Source organism: Nematolebias whitei, chromosome 21 (assembly GCF_014905685.2).
Source record: "Nematolebias whitei isolate Nwh7 chromosome 21, NemWhi1, whole genome shotgun sequence".
In the NCBI taxonomy this organism is placed as follows: domain Eukaryota; kingdom Metazoa; phylum Chordata; class Actinopteri; order Cyprinodontiformes; family Rivulidae; genus Nematolebias; species Nematolebias whitei.
The window spans coordinates 21,662,403-21,689,227 of NC_056518.1; the positions used below are offsets into that span (position 1 = coordinate 21,662,403).

The window sequence follows — 26,825 nt, forward strand, 5'->3', positions numbered from 1 at the left end:
TTAGACAGGCTTTCTAACAAGATTTGAGACAAGATTTGACTTGTGGGAGATTTATGGGAATTAGCAGGTTTTTATCCAAACAGGCTAATGGGAATCTAACAAGTACGTGTGAGTGATGTTACGTGTGCCGCAGAATGGTAGCACTGACGGGAGCTTCGACTCGCTCTTTTTCTTCCTGTTTTTGTTTGAACTTTTTTTGCCCCTACACTGCACACCCACGCTACTGGTGTGACCACGATGCACTTTAGGAGTTTTGTGTGTCGCTGCCTTGCCATCCTGCCATTGTGGTTCAGTTCCCAGCCCCCTTCTTGCCTCGGTCTCAGGCTCCAGTCTGTCATGGCGGTCTCCACGATTTTCCATCTGCCTGCACAGACCAAAGTCTACAGGACGGTTCAGTTCCGCAGGGAAACCTTGGATGTTCTCTGTCTGCCGGACCTGGTTCTGGAGGGCAGTTGCCGTGGTCGTTATTATTATCATCATGCTGCTAACAAGACTTGCTAACGCTGCTAACAAGACCACACCGCTAACAGTACCATGGTGCTAATGGGACCATGTTGCTAAGAGAACCTCACTGCCAACAGAACCACTCTTCTAATAGGACCATGTTGCTGTAGATGTATTTCTTTTTCACTTTTGGTGCCTTTTATTTGTATTTTTGTTGCATGCTTTGGTATTTCTTGTTGTTGTTGTTTTTTTTGTTTGTTTTTTTGGTGAGTCAAGATGATGATTCTCGTCCTGAGTATTTCATTGCATTGTTGACCTTGTGTTGATCTGCATTTGACAAAAAAAACAAAAAAAAACTGAAGTACATTACCACACTTGAGCATATTGAGACAATGTAGTGTCATTTGAAGTTTTAACTAAAGGCTTTTTCCCGTCTGTCACATTTGCCTGTCTTAAAGACAAATAAAGCATTGCCATACTTAAATAACACACAATGCATGCAAGCTTAAATTTGGCTCTGCCTGAAAATATTCCCAAATGTAATGGTAAGATGGTGGCTGCTGCGCCGTTCCCACGTCAAATTGAATGAGCTGGGATCATTTCCTCCCCCCCAAACCGTATTCATCTTTATTGTGGTTTCCATAGGCAGCTATTATGGTGCTGTTAAATAGGTCTGTAATCAACATGCAGGGCCACCCTGGTCATACACTATACATGTGATGGGAAACTACCACACCAATGTTTCTGTTTTTGTTTTGTTCTTGTCCTTTCACATGTTTATGTCTCAGTGGCTAAGAATTCAAGATAAAGTTTTCATTGGGATATCCCTTTTAAAAATGCTTTTTCTTTTGTTTTAATTCACTTATTTTTCTTTTAATTATTTTTTTAACAAAACAAGCAATTCTTTAATTAAAGTTTTGTCTCAGTGTATGTGTATGTGAAAATCTAAATCCTGTTGAAACACACGCTCACACACAGTTCACTCCTCAAGTGAACACTATAGCGATTTAAATTTCATAATTTACACCGTCTGGACTTTCTGAACACAAAGACTGTGACTGTCTTGAGTTAAAGGTCAACGTGTCAAACCACAACAATATATAAAGTTGGAAGGGCCAGGAAAGAGAAACCTTTGTGATGGGCGGAGGAGTAGATACGGCACAAAGAGCAGAAAAGGAGGGAAGTGTGCCGGACATTTTTAGAACATTATTAGAACATTATTGCTTTTTTGGTTTGTAGTGGTTATCAGCAACTGTGTGGTTAGCTGTGGAGTGACTAAAATCAAATTGGTATGAAAGACACAAAATCTTGACTGGGACGTCTATTTGCAACAAGAAAGTAAACTGGCCATGATGGTAAATCTGCCCCCGTTTGCCTGTAGAGTTTGACAACTGTCACCTGATACATTTCCATTATAATTCTTTGTAAGTTTTGTGTTCATGTTTTTCTTCAGCTCCTAAAAAGCAACGTTTTTAGATTCAACGTGAACGTTTCTCACAGTTTGAACCTTAATTGGTACTCGGCTTTCTGATGTGCTTTAACCTTAAGAGACTTGTTGACCTTTAAACTCTCATCGGTCATCATCCATCACCCTCCAAGAGACAGAACGGCTTTTGTCTAAGGGTGGAGGGACTAGACTCAGCTGCTTTCTCTCACTCAGGAAACCTGCTTCAGATAAATAGCTGCCATTTTGTAGTTGTCCATGTTTAAGATTAGGGTGTATGAAGTCAAGCACTTGTTAGGAATGATGAGATTAAAAATAAGTCTGAGGGTCAGATCGTAGTATGAAATCCTGCCTTGATTACAAACCAGCCTACATTTTTTGATGAACTGTTGCAGGAATCATTTAACCAGATAGTTGTACTTATCTTCAGAGTTTTAGTTGTCGTGGATTAAAATATCTCAGAACATAAAAAAAAAAAAACAATGCAGAAGCTTTCTCCTAAATCAGGGGTCAGAGCCTGGAGCCACATGTGGCTCTTTAGTCCCTCTGTAGTGGCTCTTTCAAGCTTTGACCAAAACTAACTTAAAACTGAATTTTATTGGTTCTTATCACAACAAAAAGAAAGTTTTAGCAGTTTTCTTGTCATTTCCTTTGCAAATATGTAAATACTAGAACTAATACAAGAAGTAAAACATATTCACTTTATTTAACTTTATGCTTTATTTCTTCAAAATAGGATACTTAATTTTTCCACAAAGCGAAAAAAAAAAGCAGAGCTGCATAGTTCATTGTTATAGGTTTTTTTTTTTTTTTTGGCGAAACTGTATTTTTTTCAGCAAAGTTAAGTCAGGTCTTCTGCTGGATTGTTTCTTTGTGTTGAAACGTTTCGTCCTTAATCCAAAGGACTTCATCAGTCCAATGAGCTACAACAAACTCAGTCCCATAAGTAGCTTACGCACACGGCCAACCAGTTTGATGGTGATAAGATGGTTTCTGGAGTCCATCCTCTCCCCCGTTGACTCTCTGAGGCAGCCCAAAGTTTGTCAACGATGGAGAGGGCGGACTCCAGAAACCATCTTATCACCATCAAACTGGTTGACCCACTATGTGAGTAAGCCACTAATGGGCCTGAGCTTGTTGTGGCTCCTCGGACTGATGAAGTCCTTTGGATGAAGGATGAAACATTTCAATAAACAAAAAAGGAAACCGTCCAGAAGACCTGACTTAAACTTTGTTGCATTTTTTACCTGGATTATTGAGCATGAACTTTGATATATTATTTTTTTCTGTCTTTACAATAATTTTGTCTTATTTTGTCTTAAAATGTATCAACACATGTTAAAAGTCATTAGATATTTTCAGCTTTATAACCCCTACTGGCCAGAAAATCACCCGCCAACAAACATAAAGTGGTCCGCGGACCACCAGTTGAGAATCACCGTTGTAACAGGTTTTGTGGCTCTGGACACGTTTAATTTAGTAAACGAAGGGGCAGAAATGGCTCTTCTGATTTTAAAGGTTGCAGACCCCTATGCTAAGCGTATGACTCTTTTAGGGTTGAAATACAACATTCACTGCAGTCCCCAAGGCACGAAGAAGATCATTGTTGTGTAACTCCTGTCCCTAGTTCCGAGTGTGTCCCTGCTTTGTTGTCGTCCTGTGAAGTCATGCATTAAAGAATAGCTTAGCAGTAGCCGAGAAGAGCTTTCTTTTCCCTTTTAATTACAGCACGCCTGGCCCAGACGGAGACCATTGTGTCAGAGAGCTGCGAGTTCCCACAATGGAGCTGCTCAGTGGAGAACAATGGGTCGAATTCCTGACCGTTCCCCACAGGTTCAGAGGCCGGGCCTACGTATAAAGACAGTGGAGTTACAGTGGCTTTGCTCTTCTACACCCAGTAGCTTTCCCACTGGCCACCTCAGAGGAGACATTGGTTTGCGTATGTGTGTGGTTGATACACGGTGGCTACATCTCCCACTGGGAGCTCAGGGAGGGGTTCAAAGATGGGGGAGGGAGCTTGTTTGGTTGTCTCTGAGGGACATTTCACTCATTCACAAGTGTAATCAAACCCCTGAGAACAAAATGCTGGTAACCAAAAGCTTCATTGAAAATCAAACAGTTTTTTTTCTTCAAAGTAGAGCAGTAAACTTGCAAGATGTCATGCTGAACTATTTTTCTGACTTACTGTCACACAAATGCCAAAAATCTTGATCTGTTATTTGTAGATGCCATGTTATAACTCAGAGTGATGTTTTATGATTCTCTATCCGTTGTACAGAGCAAGACTAGGATTTTATTGGGTACATTTGCACAAATTAGCATTTACACGGCCTCTATTGGTCATTAAGACCTCCAACTGGGTCTAGTTCAATTTGTGTGACTCAAATTGTCCAGTTCTTGCTTTTCCAGCTGTCCATAAATCTTCCCTTTTGTGAGTGTTTATCCATACGTACACTTAAGATGTGTTGGCAACTTGTTCTGCACATAATGACTGTTTACTGAAACTGAGATGGTGGGTGGTAAGAAAGACCCACAGTGAACAACAGGTGACACTCTTGGAAATAAACTCCATATGAGCATAAACTGTATTGCACGAAATTTGACAAGTTATTTTATTTTATGGTTTTTATGGTATTTTATTTTATGACAAGACAGTCATTTTATTTTATTTTTCCTAATGTGTTTAAGTGACACCCAGATCTTTTCAAAGTGTCTTATGAAAGCTATGCATAATCTATAGCATATCCAGGATTACATTAACGACTTTGCACATGCTGACACGGGCCATTTTAGATATTTTGTGTTTTATATTTATTTTAATTCAGTTTTTAAAACATTATTTGTCATAATAGTGAGATAACGTTGTAATATCTTCACAATTATCGATATTTTCTGGTCTGATCCAAAGCAAAATAAAACAACACAAGCAAAGCAGTAACTTCAGAGAATTGGTCGTTTCTGCTTAATATCTGAGCTAGGTGAAAGTTAACATTGGATTTACTGCAAAAAAACAATATTTTTTCATAATTTTAATTTGTTTGGCAAACTAATCTTGTTAAAAATGACAATTTGTTCTTTATAATTAATTTGATACATGTGCTTAATTAAAATGAAATTATATTGTCAGCTAACTGACCGTGCAGTTGTTGCATTTGTGTGAATACGTCTGTTTCTGCTGCACCCACCTGGTCTGGTTCGAGAACATTTGCCAAGTGGTTTGGAGGACTTTTATAGCTTCTGTAAAACGTTTCATCCTGTGCAAGCTTTTGAAAAGCACTTGCACGTCTCTCCCCTCTGCCTCCCTGTTTTACTCACTCCACCATCTTTTTTACTTGTTTTGCTACTTTTAATGAAAATCGGTAGTCTTAACTCACTCACACCCTAGCAGCCATTGATTGAGGCATAAATGTTTTATAAGCCCGACGTAAAGACACCCACATTTTAAACACCGGCAGTAATTTTACTCTGTGTAGAGTCCACAGGAAATATTGTTAGCAAAAAGTTGGTACGAGAAAAACACAATTTCACAATATTCCAGGTGTCTTTTGTAAATGAATCCCCAAGACTCAATGGGATTAACCTGTATAAATAAAGGTTGGATGAATTTTCTACAGTGACTATGTTTATATGGATATAAGTAATCGGCTTAAACGGCCATTCGGAATAAAAAAGTGTCATGTAAACGCCCCATTCGGATTATTCTTTGTTGATTCAGCTCGATCCAAATGAATTTGTAATCAGAATGAGACGGGTGGTTTATGCCGATTCATAATCCGGACGGTGTGCATTTAAATACTTAATCTGTTCATTTTCTTTCCGATTGTGGAAAACTGAGCTTACTGCACATGTGCAACTTATGTCTACCTCGCATATTTCCGCCTGGCTAATGCTAATAATATTAGCATGTCGGGGAAGCAAAACTGGTCGGTGAGCGACACAACATTTCTACTAAACTTTGAAAGATCTTAAAATTATCTGGATTACCTGTAGCTCAATCAGGGAGTGCAGTAACTTCTCCACCATCATTAAAACTTGTCCCTGGTCCATTTTGAGCGCTCAGGTTTGTTTACGTTCATCCCGGAAGTAGAACTTCTTCTGTGTTTTTTTTATTTTTTATAAGGAGAGTTTACTACTCTGTGTATGTCAGTACTTCTATTCAGAATAAAAGCCCGCTGCATGTAAACGCTCATCGTGAACGGATTGTGCCCATGTAAACGATGCATTCAAATTATTTAATCTGAAAACATTTCAATCCGGTCAAAGAATTTTGCGCATGTAAACGTAATGATTGAGACATGATAAATGCAAAGACACCTCTGTTGTGCCTTGGAAGTTGGTGTGAGAAAAACATATTTTCACAATATTTACTACAGTGTTAGGGGTTAATTTGTGATGCATATGAAGAAACTTAATTACTCTGCTAAAACGCTTAAGATAATTTAATCGTCACTTCTGAAAATATTGCAAATTACCAAAACAGAGTTAACACCTCCCATCATTTCCCAAATGTTTTCATACGTCTAGAAAGTTTAAATCATTTTTAAAACGATTTAGCCAGAATGAGACCTGAACGGTCTTTTTCTAGCTCCAACCACAGCTTATTCTTTTACTTTCGAGGACGGTGTTCCTCAGGAAATGCCTTTTTTTTTTATACAGCAGGAAGGAGAAACTTTGTCTGCTCCAGGTCTCAAGTCTTTGTTTTCTTCTAATCTCGTTAGACGACTGGCTCGGTGTTTGTTTTTGACTCTGGCCAGCACTCAGTCTCTTTTTTTTTTTCCCAGATTGAAGGAAATTCTTTCAGAGAATGCCAACCAGAGTTTATTCAAAAAACAAAATTCTCTGAAGTCTTGCTAAGAATTAAAATGCTTAGGAATTAGTAGAATGTAATGAGGCTTAAGGACTTGACTTGTGTGTAGGCTAATGATTATCCTGAAGGACTTTCCTTGTAATTTAGGTTCTCAGTTGCATTGTGATTTCACAAGGATTTTGGCTGTAAGTTGACCGTGTTGCTTTAATGGAGTATGGCTTTTAAAACATTTTTTATAGATAGCACAGGTATGTGCGACACCCTGATTGCTGGCCTACACACCCCAAACTATAATATAGCGTGTAATCTTTATTTAAATGATAGTTTCTGATAGGCCTGTCACGATAACAAATTTTGCTGGGCGATTAATTGTCTCAGAAATTATTGAGATAAACGATAATATTGTTTGAAATTTGACAATAATTAGTGATTATTGTCTAATTTAAGGAGAAATGTTTAATTTCTTTTGCATGTACAGTAGTACATTTTTCAACCACCGGATGGCAATATAAGACTGAACCAAAGGATGGATAGTAAGGGAGCGAGCAGCGTGTTTTAAGAAAAATGGGAGGGAGGCCCCTTGACGTGACATGGGCTGTCTCTTTTCGGTTCTAGACGCTCTCTTGTGTGGTTGGAGCTCTTTAGCGTAGCATTTTTCACACAAATCTTTTAATTTAAAAAAAAATCAGTAAACAAGTTATCAGCTTCTTTTTGCAGAGAAAAACAACTTTTTATACTAAGGCACAGGTTTCAACGGTGAATTTTGGAGCTTCGACAAGACGGAGTTTAGATTAACTCGTAACTTCTCATCTTAGCTGCTTTTAGCGATCCAAAAACACGAACGGTTAAAATGGATTTTAAAGAGAAAAGAGAAAGGAAGGGGTCAGTGAAGAGCACCAGAGTTGAGCCTTTTGTCATCCAGTGTCTTCAGTAGAAAGAGAGAGACGAAGAAACGATACAGCCGATAAATGAAAATGAGGTTGATAATTTTCATTTATCATGCGATTAATTGATTTATCGTTTATTGCGACAGGCCTAGTTTCTGATATTAAACAAGTATTGAAAATATGCATTAAGCTGTCTTAAAAATGAGCGTATATGCTGTTTACTGCCTTGGACTGGGTTTGGTTTTAATATTGTCAATTCTGATCGGTGCCTTTTTTTTAATTCACGTGACAGAACAACAAATCAAATATGAATGCAGAATACTAATATGAAAAACAAACAGATTAAGTCAGAACAGTGTTTCGGCTACGTCATTAATACTTAGAAGCTACTGTCTGAATGCTTTGTCAGTTAAAGTCTGATAATTAATGTCTAAACCTAAATTTATTGGGCTTTTTTTCTTGTTAACTCTTTAAATTAAAGCACATGCAGTGTTAAAGTTTGGTGCTTTAGCATAAACAAGTTTTTGAATATGTGCTTTTTACACGTTGATGCAGTGCACAGGCTGTCTGTTTGGTCAGCGCTGCCTAACCATTTGCTCTCACACACACACGCAGCCACGTTTATTTTTCCTGTATGCAAACTGTCAGCAACAGGTGCACTCACTGTGTGACCGAGGAAAAAAGCCATTAGAAAGGCAGCAAACGCCAAACACGCCCAGACTTTTTCACTCAACTTCAAGCTCTGCCAATGAGAAATAATACCTAAAGTAATCGTTTTTGCATTTTGAAACATAGCGTTAAATGTTTTAAAGTCTATATAATGGTATTTATTTAGGGGTTTGTGGGTGGTATGGTTGAAAAGAGTTGGGGTGTCTTGCAGCTGACAGGTCTTTTAGAGATGCAGGGCACGGGGCCATGTAGCTGCAGCTGCCACTTCTCTGTGCGCTCTTTGATGGCGTTTTTCTGCCCCCCCCCCCCCCCCTCCATCGCATGTATAGGGAGATCATTTTTGTTTGCTTGTGCTAACAGTGTAGAGCTTAATCTTCAACGTCAGAACATTCTGCTTCCATTGTATTTTATGGAAGCTACATCCTTCGACTTCCTGTTGGTGTTGTAACGGTCAAACTCGTTTGGTATCAGAACTTTAAATAGCAGAAATGGGCCAGTCTATGATACTGGCACGTTTACTGCAAGTGCCCACACCCACACACAATTCACACAAAAATATAGCACCCATTGTTTAACCAGCTTAACAGACTTGGAGGTGTCAACCGTTACTGTTTATGGTGTGTTTATCTGGCAAAACAGATGTCCCACCTGTTCCTTGTTTGCACTGTGCACACACGGACTCTTGTACAATTTGGGCACGTGTTGATGAACTTGATAAAGTCCAGGTGTATTGGTTTTGTTTTGCATTGAAGGAATATCTTAACAAAATTGTCAGGTCATCTGGACAGATTCTTCTTCAAAGATTCTTCAACAAAGAAGAATCCGTCCAGATGACCTGATCCTTGTTAGATTTTTCAACCTGAATTATTGGACACGCATCAGGACATTGAAGAAATAGCTTAGATTCTTTAAAATGGAGTGTGTGGTCATACCTGTAGTAGAAAGTGGTCTGAGGGATTTCAGTTTGGAGACAGAGATACACTCATTAATTCAAGCAAATAATAAAAAGAATAATATAATAATAAATAAGAATACGCAATGTTATTGGCATGGTATTGGTATCGGCAGATATTAGCTATAGTTAAATATCGGACATCGGCCATTCCATCAAAATAACTTTTTTTTTTTTCATTCAACCTTTATTTAGACAGGTAAATCCCATTGAGCCTCGAGGACTCATTTACAAGAGAGACCTGATTTCAACAAAGAGAGATGACAACAATGGACAACAGCGACAACAATAGACAGTTCTAAAAAGTCATACAGATTTTTTTTTTTTTTTAAACAAATAGGATGGCTAAAAAAAAGAAAAGTAACAAAACCCAGCTAGATTCTAAGGTGAATGTAGAAAACTAAAAACAGGAACGTCTGCATTGGTCCCTGCCAGGTGTCTAACAGATTCTTAAAGACACTTAGAGAGGTCAAGGTCAAGAGCTTCAAATCTTTTTGTAAGATATTCCAGGAAACAGGAGCGGAGTAGGAGAAGACCCTTTTGCCTAGTTCAGTCCTCACTGAGGGAACACTGCAGGTAATAATGTCCTGAGAGCGCACGCTGTAGCTGCACTCACGCAGAGACATGTAGGAGGAGATGTATGAAGGCAGCAGACCAAGAAGTGATTTAAAGATGAAAATGTACCAGTGAGAGAGTCTGCGTGAAGTTAATGATGTCCAGTTAACCAGTGAATACAGGGTGCAGTGGTGGGTACGATAATCACAGCCAGTTATGAATCTTAGTGCACCATGATAGACAGCATCCAACATCTGCAGGGTTCTTGTAGGAGCGTTCATGTAAATAATGTCACCGTAATCAATGGAGGGAAGGAAAGTCACAGAAATAAGGCGTTTCCTAGCATTCAGAGTTAGACAGGATCTGTTTCTGAAAAAGAAACCCAGTTTAACTTTCAGTTTCTTTACCAAGTTTTCCACATGGAGTTTAAAACAGTGATGCGAGTCGACCAAGATACCCAGATATTTATAGGAATCAACAAACTCAATCGGGACATCATTTGAGGATGAGATCAGAGGAAGAACTGCTGGGACCAACTTCCTTTTTGAAAAAAGCATCCCTTTGGTTTTGTCGGCATTTAGGACAAGTTTGAGGTGGAACAAATCTGTCTGGATGATGTCGAATGCAGATTTCAAAAGCTGGAAAGACTTTTCAACTGTTTCAGCTCGACAGTAAACAACTGTGTCATCAGCTCACCGATATAAAAAGCACAGTTTTTTTTTTATATAGGATATATATGTATATAGTGTTACTTCATTTTCAGCCACATTTTTGGCATCTGCATTTGATAGCAGGACAAATTGACAACGACCGTGCAGAATAATGTAGTGTTTTAATTCCACAGCAGAGAAAGATATGTAGTCTCTGTAAGTAGGTCTAGGAAGAAAAAAAAACATCTGTATCTATATCCCATCTATATCGCCATATCAGATATCAGCCAAAAATCCAAAGTTGTGCATCCCTAATAATAAACTGCATTTATATAGCACCTTCCAACAACGCCTTGCATTGACCAAAGTACTTTACAAGATAAAACAAATAAATAAAACAGGGCACAATAAATCAGTGCAAATTAAAAACATAGGCACAATGAAAGAAGGTAAAAGGAGATGAAAATAAATAAAAAATACTAAAAGTTAAACATTAAAAGCCCTTTTGAATAAATAGGCTTTGAACAAAACCAGATCAGAGATGGCACGCAACTCATAGGGAAGAGTATTCCAGGCTGTTGTGTCTGCAACAGGAAAGTTAACAGGTAATCAGAGCAGGGACCATTAAAGAGTAAATTTCCACCATTTAAAACACATGAACCTAATTATTTTGTAGGTTGAGTGAAGGCTGCAGATTACACTAACTGCTGCCTATTGCAGGTAAAATATTGACTCCTCATAAATACTCAACAAAAACCCACTTTGAAAGACTCCCTTTGTGGCCAATGTATTTGTGGATGAAAACAATGTTTTCTGTAATACTTGTCTCATGAATCCTTTTCTCTGTTCAGGCCTGGACGACAGCTTGCAGCAGTATGTTGGTAATTTTGAGCGTGAGAAGATCAGCGGGGAGCAACTACTGAAGATCACACATCAAGACTTGGAGGAGCTGGGAGTAGCGAGGATCGGACACCAGGAACTTGTTCTGGAGGCCGTCGATCTGCTCTGTGCTCTTGTTAGTACCTGCTAATTTGGTCCATTTCTTTTCAATGACATAAAAATTTCATGGTGGGACTTGATTGTATGTTCAGGAAGGGTTTTGGAGCAACTCTGCTGCTCACCGAACCTTCTCTTGGTCTTTGTGTTGGTATTAAAATATTTCAGTTTGTAGTTTCTGGTTTGGCAGCTTAAGGGACCAACCATGCAGAAGGAGGGGTTTGTCAGTTCCCACACTGCTCAGCAGGGTGTGACGGCACCACAACACGATAACGGCAGTATCAGGAGAGCTTGGGTCAGCGACATAATATGCTTTTTTTGGGGGCAGTTTGAGTTTTTTGGAGACAGTAATTCCTTCTTTAGATCATTTCGATGTATCACACTTGTCTCCAGCTGCTCACCTCTGGAAACAACTGGCCAGCTGTCTATCATCACAGCTCCCCAAAAATGTTCCCCCACTTCAGCGTAAAAGAGTTGAAAATTCATCCATGTTCCAAAGTAAACCAGGTTTTCCAGCAGATGGGATCAATTTGGAGTTTTATCACTTCCTGTGCCATAAAAGTCCCAGATTGCGGTCCCTGCATTTTGATCAGCGTCAGCGTTTTTGTCTTTATGTTCTCTTTAAACACTTCGCAATTCCCTCTTAACTCCTGGTGACTTTTAGTCTTGAAGAAAGCTATATAAATCTATACGTAGTCTGTCTTCCTATGAGAATGATGCATCTCTAATTGATGCTGAACTCAAAGCAGGACATTAAATAACTTTTTAATGAAGTATCTTTACATTTTAGTCTGTACCTGGTACCATTGGCACAGACACCTGGAAGCACTCGGCACATGCATAGTTGCTTTTATCTGTCTTTATAGATTTACTCATCATGGAAATTGTACCATATGGAGCATCCTTTGATCCATACCATCTTTTACTGTTACAGTAATGAGGCCCAGGTTTTTGCACATGCACAGAATCTTTTGGAGAAAAATCGCAGAAAAATCTTGAGCCACTTTGACCATCTTGCACCAATTTTTTTTGCAGGTATTCTGCCTGATAAACATGTTAGCAGCTTATTAGCTGTGTTATTGCTTATAGCTTATATATTGCATTTTATTATACACTTTAACCATCCTTTCTTTTTTTTGTCAAACTCCAAGCCAAGATTTCTGGACTCTCAGCAACCTTTCACCTCTGACTGAAACAGTGCAGCTTAATTTTTTTTCATCCTTTAGGGCTTTGCTTGTTAGGAATGAGGCCTCAGACTTCTACATGCCCCATGAGAGGAAGTGAAGCCCCCAGATTTAATTTGCTTCAACCAAAGCAAGGTCATTGCTACTGACAGGAGCTCAAACCATCAGCACCCTATGGTTTTTTTTTTTTCCTCATACATACATACATACATGTTCTGTTTGTGTTTTCAAAAGTAAATCACAGTGACTGATGTTCTCACAAACAGCCCCATAACCCTGGAGGAAGCATTCATAAGAAAGATTTTCCTCCACGCAAAACCTGTCAAGTCCAAACCGCTGTTTAGGGACAATAAGAGACATTACGTTAATTTTGGTGGACATCTGTCAGCCTTGATGTCTTCTGCAGAGGTGGTATTGAAACCCAGCATTTGTTCTCAAATTACAGTGCCCCTTCATTACCTCATAATGTCAACTTACATTCACTCTATCCAATAGTTGTTGAGCACACAATCTAAAAAAAAAAAGATTGAATTAAGGTAAATTTTTTGAGATGTATTTTAATATTTAATTTTAGACATGAATCCCTTGCTCAGGCTTTATTTGTGCTCCTTTTAAAACTCAAACCAGACTTGTAATGCCATCAGCGGATGTGAGGGGGGGTGCTGTGATTGCCATTTATCATTTCTCCCAAAGGGCCCTAACTTGATCTTGCACAAGTACAACTTCTCCCTTCTTGATCCTAATTTAACTTTTGAAACAATACACAGGGTGAAAGTTTGGCATGAAAAGAAATTACCGGTAGTTTCTTTCTGAGCTGGAATCGTTCAGACAAAAGCTCACTGAGCACCAGTGCGGTCAGAAGCACTGGGAGTGTGTGAGCAGCCTGTTAATAAGAGGTCAAAGGAGGTGTTTGACTTGGAAAATGCTCGCATTGCTCCTGTGCACTTTGGGTATGAATGGCTGAGTGAGAAGCCAAAAGATCAGATGACTTCTCTTTCTATTATTCTCAAATTCTTTGATTGAGTTGTTTTTGGGGTTTTTTATGTTGCAGCAACCCATTTCATGCTCAGCTGGTGTTTGACTAGTCCAGTTAACCTCAGTGTTTCCTCTGGGACTGAAATAAGTGAATTGATTTGCGTGTTGATTTTAGTCCATATGTTTGCGAGAGAGCAGAATACAAGGAGACACTAACAACTTGCAGATTTCCAACGGTTGCCATACGCGTGCTATTTTGCTCCTTGCAAAGCATATTTGGCTGCTGGCATGTCACATACAGAGCAGCACTTCTGGCAGCAATAATGAGACGAGAGCTGACCCTGCCGTTCTCTGTTAAGCTTAAGCAAATGCAATTTCAAACAATTTGTCAGACACATGTTGCACCTTCAAATATGTACATTCTATTGCAGCTCAGGCCTCCAATTTGTGCTTATATGTGGCTTTTTGCTGCCTGTAAAATATTCATAAATTAGAGGAATGCAAAGTCAGGAAACAACCAAGGTTCAAGAATGTAAACCTGATAGAAATCATGTCACGGCTCGTGCACACCTAGGAGCTAATCTGGGAACTCATGGGTGGAATTTTATGCCCATATCTTATCTGTCAAAGAAATGATTACAGTCACTTACTGTACAGGAAACAACATGTTTTCCAGGGATAAAATAAAACTTCATGGCTTTAAAAGAATACAGCAAACCCCTCCCAAGTTTAGACTGCTATTACACGTGATTGCAGTAAAAGTACTCTATGTATGTTTAGTCATTTTTCTGTTGTGTGTTTTTTCCCAGAACTATGGAGTGGAAACGGATAACTTGAAGAATCTGGTGATGAGGATGAGAGCTGCGACCAATAGTTTACACATGGCTACGTCGGATCGCAGAAAAAGCCCAGCGCATGATGGAAGCATCTCTCGCAAGCCACAGAATGACTTCCTCACCTCTGTAGTGGAGCTGATCGGTGCTGCTAAGAGCTTTTTGGCTTGGCTCGACAGGTGATAATGCTATTTTATCAGAGCAGTTATCAGAATGGCTGCCAGCTGTTTTAAACTGCTGAACATAAATTTAACCACCGGTTTTGTAGCATCTAGACAATAAATTAAATATGCAATCAGTCTCTTGATTTCACAGTTTTACCTCTCCTCTTTTTTTTGTCTTGTTTTAGGACACCTCTTACAGGAATTAGTGACTTCACAACTACCAAGAACAAGATCATCCAGCTGTGTCTGGAGCTCACCACCACAGTTCAGCAGGTCTGTATGCTAACAGTAAATGCTAACGCCATGGAAACACACATAATAGCTGTATCCACTAGGCGCATACCGATCCACGGGCACAGACATGCAGTGTAAAATGTGCAAGAAGAGCTAGTTAGAGGGGAAATATGGTCTGGCAGCCATGACATAAGCCTGAAGCCAGCCGTCTGAGCACATTATTAACAGAAGCTGCTGTTTTTTCTTTAGATATTTTCCCTCTCATGCTGACTAATGAGGTGACCCCCCTCTGTGCAGAGCCATGTATTGGTAAACGTGTCTTTTTTTGTTGCCAGCTTAATAAATCTCCACCAGCTCTCTTAAAAGTGGCTGCCAACATTCCCCAGGCTGCAGTTGTCCTTCAGCCACGTGGTTCTTGTTTTGTCTTCTTGCAACAGGAAAACAAACTGTTTGAAAGCAGCTTGTAGATAAAGTAGTGATGTTACATTGACATTACTCTTCTGTTAGTTTCATGCATTGTAAGTTGTTGGCAATTTGAAAAATATCTTTACTTTTTTTTTTCAAATTCAAATCATCACATTACATGTATCCTTTATCCCTTCTTTTTTTTTGGGGGGGGGGGGGGGGTGTTTTAATCCTTTTACACGTCTTGTGAACAAGGCTGCAGAGACGCCAGGTGTCATTTTTAGAGGGTTATTGCATCAAAATAAATTCCTTTCCCAGAGTGCCCCTTTCCTCGCCAGAGTCTGGGATTTCAGCACCTCTTGTGATTTACTGTGGTCCCCTCGGTCATGTCACCCAGGAGAGGGGTGGGGGGCATACATTTCCCACACTGTCATGTTTCATGTAGGAATCATGGTGCAAAATGAAGGCCTGATAGCTGATGAAAAAAATCTCACAAGACTTAAGTGATTAGGTTGCTTTGGTCTTAAACCAGCTTATTGCAACTAACTAATCCCATAATTTATGTATCTAAACTGTCATAAAGTCGTAAAAATCTTGCTTCATTTGACTTGAATCATTTGTGCTGGCTACCATCAGAGCACTGGTTAATAAAGTAGATTGCACAGAAGACTGTCTCTGTGATTGGTTTATTATGGAGGTTTGCTCAGACTCTTTTTTAAAAAAAAAAACTTCTGCTCAAAACTAAAGCTCCATGCAATTTATGTGTTGTGCCTGAATGAAGCCTGTGTGCTCACAGACAATGGAGCAGGGATTTAAAGCTATAAACACGTCGCCCATCTTGGCTTACCCAGCAAAGTGGAGTTTATCCTTTTTCCAAAAGTGCTTTTTTTTTTTTTTTTTTTTTGGTCCTGCTCTTAATTTGCAGAAGCAGATGTGGAATTTAAGTCCCTTTTTTATCGATTTCATTACTGAAAATAACCTGTCATATCCATCAGTGATATTATATGTGGATATTAGATGAACATTAGAAGGTCACCAGTATTGCAAATGGTGTGAAGTACGTCCAGGTTCTCTTTGCCAGCACTCCTCCCTTTGACTCAGTGCACTGCTTGGCCATGCAAATCCGCTCTGGTGTCAGATCAAAAGCCCTTAAAGCTGCACAACAAGGGTAATCTGATCCACATTGGTTGTAGGGTCAAGTCCACAATGTGAGGGATCAGTTCATCCAGAGAATTGGCCCTCAGCCTCTCTCTGTGCAGTTAAAATCTCACCCCTGTTTCTGGTTGAATTAAAGATCCAAAACTATTTTTGACATTGCAAACCAAGTTTAGAATAATTGTGTTTTTGCTTTCACATGGTTTTTACACTTTGTGATAAGAGGAAAAAGTTTTCTAAATGTTAAAGCTTGAAGTGAAGGATGCCAACTCATGTCTGCAGCCTATTTTCAATCTGTTTTCTTTCACAATCTCTTAAAATTATGAAGTACATATTTATAGTTTATCCCCTTTTGGCTCCATCTCCAAACATAGGCTACAGAAAATATGCACTTGCTTGGATATGCAAGCATAGCTAAATTCTTTCTGACACCACCATATATTCAAGTCTGACAAGAGAAATTACTTTGTATGGAAGCATGATTTTGAGACCAATGTATGTCCATTGAAACAATTTATGGGCTTTTCTAAAAAATTGAAAGTTGGTTTTTTTTTGGGCACTTTGCCATCAAGTAAGAAAAACATGACATAATCACAGCTTAACCACAATAACCTAGTCATTATAGGAGACTTTAGGCTCTTTTTTCACAAGTTGACAGGATTTTCTTTTCAAACACATTGTAAAAAAGAGCAAACGATGTAGATGTCTGTTTACACTGATGTACAGTCATTGCTTACGGCCAGTCATGCAGATCTAGCCAGTGCAAACAAACCATCAGGATGATGAGCCAAGTGCATTTAAAAACAGATGCTCCCTTTAAACCCCGTGGAATGTGCGAACTATGGAAATGCAGAGAAACTTTCTCGACCCCCATTTGCTGTCTGCACAATGGGTTTACAAAGAGCAACAGAGCTGCCTTTGTACTTGGCACAAGTCCGAACACGTTATAATGCCAGTTTTCTTTAATTTTGTATTGATAGTACGCTCTGGCTTTTGAGTGCTCTCAAAAAGTAAGGGACAATGCATAGATTATTTTGTGCTGTCTGGTTTTGACAAGCATTTTTTTCTGTTTTCAAGGACGACTAGCCTTGAGGTATTACCCCACCCTCTTCTCCACCAGCAGCACAGTTGTCAAGAGAAGCTGTTGCCTCAGCTGTGTTGAGTCGAGCTGTAGGGACACTTTGAGGTGACAGTAGACATTCTTCTGACTGACTTTGCAGGTTTCATCAGCATCTCAAATAGCTCAGCGATAAAATAATCCTAGCCATCTTCCCGCTTGACTTCTAGAGACCCCTGACTCCACAAGCCCACCCACTCACAACTGGAAAGAAGCGATCGCATCTAAATATTTGCAGAAAACCTAAACACTATTTGGGGGCCCATTTCTCAAAGCATGATTGCACATTTTTCCTCTCCGTCAGTCACGTGTCGTTACTACGTAAGTGTTTTGAGTCGTATTTTAGTTCCACCGCATTCAGATGAACCGCAATGGACATTATGTGATTATGGCACCCACAAAACGTAGGCAAAGATGTAATTTTACACTAAAAATTGTTTATTTTCTGCTGCTCTCCATGTTTCTCTGTTCTATATGCAGGGTTCTGATTACACTGTCTTTACCTAACCCCTATACTTTCTTTCCCCCTCTAGCCATTAAATGCTTTCTTTCACTTGTCCTGTTTACTGCACACACGTCTTATCTGTCCCAACTGTCTCTCTTGCAGCAGGACTGCAGTATTTACGAGATGGAAGAAAAGATCCTTGAAGTTGTAAGTATGTTGTATAGTTTAATATAATCCAAACTAAATGAGACCCACAGGATCCCATAAGATATAAGCCTCTGTGTCGTTTCACATAGCGATCTTGTGACATGCTTTCAGCAACAAGGTCATTTTCTGAGTGAAAAGAGCAGACAGGATCACCAGTAGAGCGGGCGGGAATAATACGCCCCAAACATCAATCAGCGTTTCCTGTTGCTGACACTCCAGACTTTTTGGTCTTAAATCAAGCTTCAAGATGTCGTAGACAATCCAAGCACAGTATTTGCCCCTTGTTTTTTCCCCCTTTACAATTCTTGTGTTCATCCTTTGCACTTCTCTTTTTTTCTACTGCTTTTGCAATTTTGCCCTTATCACAACTACCATATTTTTCGGCCTATAAGTCGCGTTTTTTTGCATAATTTGCATGCCCTGCAACTTATTTATGGATTTTTTTCCCCATATTTATAAACCAGTTTTTGACTGATATATGACCATTCATTCATTCTGACTGAAAATATTGAACACTACCATTTTCAGCCTGCTAGATGGCACTTGAGTAGTATGGCTTGCCATTGTCATGTAATAGGTAAAAGTGGCTATTAATGACACAATCAGCTTGCCGTACTGAGCCATCTTTGTCCAGCTTGCCTGGAGCAAACGTCAAATAGCTGCATTTTGTCACGCCGCCCAGGCGAAATACAGCTGATTTGACCATTAAAGTGCATTTATTAAGGAAAAGTTCAATTGAGACACACCTTTGCTATTAAGTGGGGCAAACAAATAATTGTTTTAGTTGCTTATCTTGTTAAATTTTGAAGAAATGCGCAGCATTCCTCCTTCCTGATTTCCTCCCTGTCTGCGCGCTCCCGGAGCACCGAGGCAGTGAATACTTTTGAAATGCAGCTGATTTGACCATTCAAGTCCGTTTATTAAGTAAAAGTTCAACTGAAACACAACTTTACTATAAAGTCGAGCAAGCAAGTAATTGTTTTTAGGTGGTTATCTTGTTAAATTTTGAAGAAATGCACAGCGAGTCCTCCTCCTTTGATCGTCAAAGTGCATTTATTAAGGAAAAGTTAGACTGAGACACACCTTTGCTATAATTTCAAGCAAACAAATAATTGTTTTTAAGTGTTAATCTTGTTAAATTCTTGATAAAGTCCTCCCGTGCACGCTCCTGTGGCCGCCATTTGGCAGCCAATCGATTTTTGGCACAACACTGGCCCACGCTTTTGGGTTGTCAGCAGTGATGCGTAACAAACGCGACACGTCAGGGGTGACGCATATTAGATGCAACTTATGCAGCGAAGCAACATATTTATGGATTTTTCCACTCTATTAGTTATTATTAATTTATTCGCTAAACGTAATCAAAATAAGTTTAAAACAAAATGCATGTGCCACATCTCCTCTCTAATTAAGACTATTACAAGTTTTGTCTATGAAGGAGTAAATGACAATGTAAAGGGGTGTGTGCACAGGCTTGAATTCAGTGTTGTGTGTCCATATGACACACTTTTAGTTTGAGTTAGCCCATGAACTCTTACAGAGCACTAACATACAGAGTCACAATCGATAAGATTATCAACTTCAGGAGTGGCAGTATATTTATTTACATTTTTGTTTTGCTGTTTTGTTTTTTTTCCCCTGCAGTCCAAAGTTTTGAACAATATCTGTGATCAGACCGTGAGAACCACATCTGACCCCCTCATGAGCCAGTCTACATGTTTGGAGGAAGTCCAGCTGACTGACATCAAACCAGGCGAGGGTCTGGTAAGAAATGCTCACGTTTCCCTTTTTTCCACCACACTTGTTAAATCCAAGACTGCTGTATGCTTGTTGGACGTCTTCACCAGGAATGTATAAAATGCATGTCAAATTGTTGCCCTCGATTTCTCTGTCTTCCATTCATCCCCTTCTGGGAACATTGTGTTTGTTTTTATAAAACTAGGGAATGTACATCAAGTCTACGTATGATGGTTTACATGTCATCACTGGAACCACAGAACATGTAAGTATGACAGAAGATGCTTTAGAAGAATACAATCAGCCTGTTTCCATGTAAAAATAGTTTTAAGTTGCAAGCTTTAAAAAGAAACACACTCATCCTCCACTGTGAGTACCATGAATTGCCAAATCTAAAAGAATTAAGAACTCCCCATTTATAAGAATAATCGTTTCCTTATTAAACTTACCAGCAAAGATAACAAACAACCTCCACAAACAAACAGACCTTTTACCCACACAGAGACAACTTGTTGGTGACTAATGCACAAGCGTGACTGACACAGTCCCGTCTTCACGCCTCTTGTGCCTTAACGTGAATCAGGACCTGAATCATCAGCAGTAATGATACGTTAAGCTTGTTTGTCTTCTGTCTTACACGAGAAACATTTCTGCTGTGGTTTGTTCTCGGAAACTGTCAGTTTCTCTTTATTTTTGAGCGCAGTTTTTAAAGAATAACAGGAATTGTGTAGGAAGGTCAAAACTGTTTGAGCTGTGTGCAGAAGTTTCTGAAAGTAGCTTTCAACGATCTAATTTTTTTTTTGTTTTGTTTTGTTTTTTTAGTCTCCTGCAGATCTATCAAGAAGGATCCATGCTGGTGATGAGGTGATACAAGTCAACCAGCAGACTGTGGTGAGAATCTCATTTTGTGCTTCTCAGATTGAGTACGATTTTAGAGTGTTGTTTAATGTGTGTTGATATTGTTTTAACCAGGTTGGCTGGCAGCTGAAAAACCTTGTTTTTAAGTTGAGGGAGGACCCAAAAGGTGTGGTGCTACTTCTTAAGAAGAGGCCCACCGGCACAGGTGGTTTCACCCCTGCCCCCCTTAAGAACATGCGCTGGAAGCCTCCTGTACCTCAGGTACATGCTCCCATACACACTTCTCTCTTTCATCCTTAAAAATCAGCAAACCCGCACAGTATAATTACTGACAATCAGCTATTGGCTTTTTAGGGAGTTGGTTCCAAAAGAGCAAGTTCAGACAGAGCCACCCTGAAAGTGCTGCTGGCTGAACTGAATACACCATTGAGCTTTATCTTGATGCACAACAAAAGATGGGAACGAATTCCCATGATGTCATTCGTTCTCCAAGATAAAGCTGCCTGTCTGTAGTCTGTAGGCTTTATTAGACACAAACGACCCAGATGTTGCCATTAAAAGAAGCCAATGGAGCGTAAAGTATTGTACTCGGGTTAATCTTTATTTCTTTTTTCGTGTCAAAACATCCGACGGTTAAAGAACGATCCGAGGCAGCTGGTGAATATTTTGGCTCTAAAATTAAGTAACTGTGATTTAATGATGTATGCACCATCCTGGTCACATTCAACTTAAGTTGGTGTTTTATCTATATTTCTTTACATACCGTATTTTCCGGTGTATAAGTCGCATCAGTCAAAAAAGCATCATGAAGAGGAAAAAAACATATGTCGCATTTATTATGCGTCACTTAGAAATTTAACAAGAAATTTAACAAGATCAACACTTTACAACAATTATTTGTTTGCTCAACATTATAGCAAAGGTGTGTCTCAGTTTAACTTTTCCTTAATAAATTTACTTTAATGGCCAAAACAGCTTCATTTCGCCTGGGTGGTGCGGCTCCATCCATCCATCCATCCATCCATCGTGGCCGGAGCTGCTAGCTCTCCAGCGTTCCTCTGCCTACACCAGCTGAGTGAAGTGAGCGCACGTGGGTGGACTTGCTGTTGCAGTTCTTAGAAATTTAAAGCATCAGTCAAAAATTGTGTTTTGAATATGGGGAGAAACGTATATAAGTCGCAGGACTGAAATTTATGCAAAACACTGCGACTTATACACCGGAAAATATGGTAGTTCTTTTTTAACAGATTGGGAGTCAATTAGCTCACTGTAAACTAAAACGTCCATGGTTGTAGCTGAGGAGCAGTCATGCGTAGCTTGTTTTATAACCTGAGAAGGGGAGGATGAGATGAGATGAAATAATAGCACAGCTGAGCTTTTCAAACAACAGAAGTTCTGAAAACAATGGACGCTGTGTGCGCCAGCATCTACTCCAACAAGTACTCCAAGTTATCAGCGTTGGCCATCTCAGCTTATCTGTGATAACGAGGCTTCAGTCAAAACGGGGACAATAAAATAACCTGGATTTCAAAATAAACCACTTTCAGTTTGTGTATGTGGCAACATTATATCCTGTTCTGTTTTAGCTCTGAGAACTGCAGCACTTAAAAGTCATTTTTTTAGTGGACACTGTTGTTGGGAGTTGGGAAACATAACTGTGGTGAATGCGTGAACATCTCACGAGCTATTTTGGACTTCAATTACAATCTTTCCATACCTCAAACAAGAAAATTTATACTCAGACGCACACAGGCACTAAATGTCTCACCACTTATGGTGAACTCCTCCCATTGGCCAGCAAGTCATATTTGGGGATTGAAGAAACTGTAGCTAGAAACCCGGACTGAGAATGATAACATGCATGCTGTAGGTTATTGAGGATTGAACCCTGTGATCTTGGAGAATGGACTGATGTATTTATGAATAACTGATTTTTGCTTTCCCACCCCTCCAGAATAATTCCTCTCTGATCAGAGCCCAATCCCCCTGTGGTTCGGCTAATGGATCAACCAAAAAGGAGAAGCCAGCTTTCCTAGATTTGTACATTCCCCCTCCTCCTCCAATGCCATACACCCCCAGGTGAGCCATCTTATTTATTTCACTATCTTTATTATTTAATAATGTAGATCAATACTTTTATTTAAAAATATCTATCTATCTGTCTGTGTCTGTCTGTCTATCTGTCTATATATATATTTTTTTTTTTACTCTCTTTTATCAGGAAGAAATCCACTGAGATTATTAATCTCTTTTACAAGGATGTCCTGTCCTATTAATTAACTTGCAGCATATTTTATTTTGAAAAATGACCACTTCTGTTCACACCTCTTTCCTGCACTTTACTCTGTTGCAGTTGCTTTTTTTTACATGATGGCAAACCTACAAGCTAACACAAACAAAAAGAGGAAGAAGCCAACTTGGTTGAAAAACTGATTTTTCCCCACTAGTCTCTCAGAAAGTCTTATGAAACTGATCCGCGATGCAAACAATTCTGAGAACCGCTGATGGTCAGCAAGAAAATTTGCACTTTTTTTTCTTCTAAACGGACAAAAGCCTTTGATTAGCTGTTTCTGGTAATTTGTCTGTTTTAACATTTCAGTTTCTGACATCATTTTTTTTTTGATTTTACTGGAAAAGCTGTGCTCTAAAAGGTTAGATTTGTAAAAGAACATTAAATGTACCACTCAAAGAATTTACAGCAAGGGGGGGCGGAATATTACAGCTGGATTTCATTAGTCAGACGTGCAGGTGATGGATGATCAGTGGGCTTCAGTCACATCAACAGCTCTCCCAGTCCTTCCTCTGCTCATCGTCAGCCCACTCTTCCTCCACAATAACTTGCATGAATCAACAGTTTTAGGTTACACCTCCAAGATCGTGCCACAAAACAAACATTTCATGTTATGTATTGCAAGTGATCGTAAACATGCAACTTTTTGCTGCAAAGCTCTGATTATTCACTGGAAATTTGTTCCTGTGCACAGAGAGATGAAAACAGACTCCATATCCAGCACCAGTAAAATACCAAAGGGCTCTGAGTCACCCAACTTCTTCCTGGACCAGAAGAGCAGAAAACGAAGCTCTGACACAGACAATGACAAGCTGAGCTCCGGTTGTCCTATTGAAGCCAACGTGTTGCAGCCCAGAATGAGGGAACATAAGTCGTCACGGGGTCAGTACCTCCTCACCAATCCATCTTTTTATTATTCCTCCTACAAATGCTGAGTCAGACTGTTTCCTAAAATAAATCCATTAACAAATGTGAATATTTTGTCTCAAGGTAAGCCACGGCCGCTGTCAATGCCAGCAGATACGTGTGTTAAAATTGCTGATACATACGCCAAGCCCTGGGCACAAGGCAGGAAAGGTATGCTTTATTTTATATTTTTTAGATTAAAACCATGTTTTCCTTTAAGTTAAAACATATTTGTTTGTGCTAGGTGAGGACCTCCTCTACAGATACCTGAGTAACGAGCGGATCCCCACCATTGCAGAAGAGGTCCCGTCGGTTTCTTCGCCCTACAGGCCTGCAGCGGAGCGTCACCTCATCCGGGTGGACCACATCCGAGGCAGCCGCTACTACTCCAACTCCGACCTCCACAACAGCGCCACCATCCCCTATCAGGAAGACACGAAAAAGGCCGCTGTGACCCCCATCTCAAGGCGGGCGCCAGCAGAACGCTCACTACTGGTCAGTTGGATCACGCGGCTTAAGCTATTGACTCACTGATGATGCGCTTCCTGTGCGGGGCTTCCTGTTCCTGTCCTGTGTCCTTCCTCGGTGCCTTTGATAGTTAACATCCAGCTGGTTTTGGCAGCTTTGGGCTTTCTCACATTCCTCTCACCCTCCTCCCTCCACCCAAACCTCCATATTTCCCTGGTGTTACTGCTACTACCAACTACTATTAGCACTACAACTCCTCCTCAACCAAACCTGCTTCTGTTGTACTCACTGCATTAAGTCATGTGTTTAACACGGCCCACAATCCTCAGGCTGCAGACTCTGAAAGAACCTGTTTAGGTTTTGGAGGCTTTGGCCTTGTCTGCTCTCTACAGACCTCTGTAAAATAAAAGTTGTCTCTTTTTTTCATTTTCAACATATTTCTGGTACAAATATTTAATGCTTCAATCACTGAAGGTTCTCAGTTATGTACTTTGTTTTTCATTTTCAGTAAGTATTAAAATAAAAATCAAATTTTTTTTTGTTGTTTTCTAGTGAAAATGCTTTTAATTGATTTTTTTTTTGTTAAAGTTTTATCATACATTACAGTCTGCCACTGGTTGCCTCTTGTAAGCTATGCATACAATTTTTAGTCACTTTATGCAACTATGTTGCATTTATTTTTGGTCAAAAAGATGTTTACGCCTGCTCACAAGTTAGTTTCTGTGCATGTTTTAAGGTTATGCACTCTAGTGGACTTATATATCTTGTGTTTTAGTTTGCTCTGCAATAAAGGCCTTTGGTATACATATGGAGAGTAAAAACTGGTGTTTTAAAGCCACTGTTTTGAATTATTCTTTAGGACACGCAGGTCAAATCACCTTTTAATAGCTTGTGCTATAGGAAGACCACAAGAAACAGAATGACAGTATTATTTAAGAAACTACAGGACGTGTTTTGTTGTTGCTTTTCCTGCCTTTTGTAAAATTTGCAAAGCCTTTTATTAAAAATCGCAGTTCATTTCATTGAAATTTTGTATTGTCTTCATTTTGTCAGAGCGTGTTGAATGGTGTGCCTTTTTAACACGCGTTTCCTTTTTGTTTTTAATCTTCGAAAATTGCATTTCCAAACTTATTCCTGCATCAGTATACAAACTTAAAATGGCAATTTGTAAGTGGAAGAACAAGTGTAGTCATGAATAATATCCTCTGTGGGGCTAAATGCAGGAGCAGACTCTGGTTTGGACTTGGAGGGAAACGCTGCTGCTTCTGTTTTTTAGGCATGTGGTGAAACTGGATAGCTGATGTCAAGTTACCTTCTCTTGTGTGTCTCGGATGGAAATGCTTATGAAACTGCTTTGATTAAATTTAATTTCCAGCTGGGGGGACATATGGCCAAAGTAGGTTTTTTGTCAGAGGATCGTTTTCCTTCACATATGTTGTGTTTTAAACATTTAAACAGCAGGTTAGAGTTACCTTGCCTTCCATTTATTTGACAAATGTTTCTCTGCAGAGGATCAGCTCCTTCATAACACTAAAGCTCTGACCATCATTAAAAGTGACCCACCATTCACCTTTCCCCCCTTTGCCTGCTGTCTTCTCAGTGCTTGCATGTAGGGAGACTCTTCTGTCCTTTTCTTTGTGTTTCCATGTCTTGCTCTGCCCATGCTTGCTGATTCTTAGTCGCCTGCGGTGCTCTTCTAATTTGCACTTTCTGGAAACCTGTGGTCTGCTTAAACACTACTTGTGTCTGCCCAACCTGCTGCACAAAGTTTGCTAACCACTAACATCTAATGCCTTCACAGCACACGAATGGTTGCATGGGCATGATGAACATGATTACTGCTAGTTTGTGCATGTGTACAAAATGATGCTGGTGTTCATTAGGAACTGTTAACACATCAAAAAGCAGGAATATAAAACCACTGAATGTTGATCAAGTATAAAAGGGATGCACGATATTGGATTTTTGGCCGATATGTTAAAACATTTGGCCAATACCAATATTTTTCCCTAGACCTATTTACAGAGACTACATCTTTCTCTGCTGTGGAATTAAAATACTACATTATTATGCATGGGTTTGGTCAAATTTGGTCTGCAGATGCCAAACAAAAGAGTCTGAAAACGATGCAACACTTCAACTTGGATTATGTTTAATGTCAAATTTATTCATGACATTTACTCAGTCTAACACAATGACTACACTCGAACAGTGCAAATTTGTAAATTTTCACATCTAAACTCAACCTGTTCACAAGCAACAAGTAAAAAATGCATAAGTAGTAGTGCATTAATGGATATACTATGTATTATATATGTTATCAGTTTCCAACAGTTTAAACTTCCACATTGCCGACATTGTCGCTTCTTCCTCTCCCACTATGATCACACTGGATTGTCATCCAAAAACATCAAGTGCCTTTTCTATATATATGTATATATAT

General features: G+C 39.4%; 1 protein-coding gene across 2 annotated transcripts in view; it reads left to right on the forward strand.

Annotated features, from left to right (window-relative positions):
• The window catches only part of cnksr3 (cnksr family member 3), a 30,988-nt gene extending 6,517 nt beyond the window's left edge, over positions 1-24,471 (forward strand). The window contains exons 2-13 of one of the 2 annotated variants that reach the window (XM_037695401.1): positions 11,260-11,423; positions 14,373-14,575; positions 14,746-14,833; positions 18,079-18,123; positions 19,768-19,887; positions 20,066-20,125; positions 20,683-20,751; positions 20,833-20,979; positions 22,673-22,797; positions 23,703-23,890; positions 23,999-24,085; positions 24,159-24,471. In XM_037695401.1, the coding sequence (XP_037551329.1) occupies positions 11,260-11,423; positions 14,373-14,575; positions 14,746-14,833; positions 18,079-18,123; positions 19,768-19,887; positions 20,066-20,125; positions 20,683-20,751; positions 20,833-20,979; positions 22,673-22,797; positions 23,703-23,890; positions 23,999-24,085; positions 24,159-24,448 (1,586 nt within the window). In that variant the 3' untranslated portion in view covers positions 24,449-24,471. The remainder of the gene's footprint in view (positions 1-11,259; positions 11,424-14,372; positions 14,576-14,745; positions 14,834-18,078; positions 18,124-19,767; positions 19,888-20,065; positions 20,126-20,682; positions 20,752-20,832; positions 20,980-22,672; positions 22,798-23,702; positions 23,891-23,998; positions 24,086-24,158) is intronic. The other variant, XM_037695403.1, reaches the window with a different exon arrangement.
• The last annotated feature ends 2,354 nt before the right edge of the window (positions 24,472-26,825 follow it).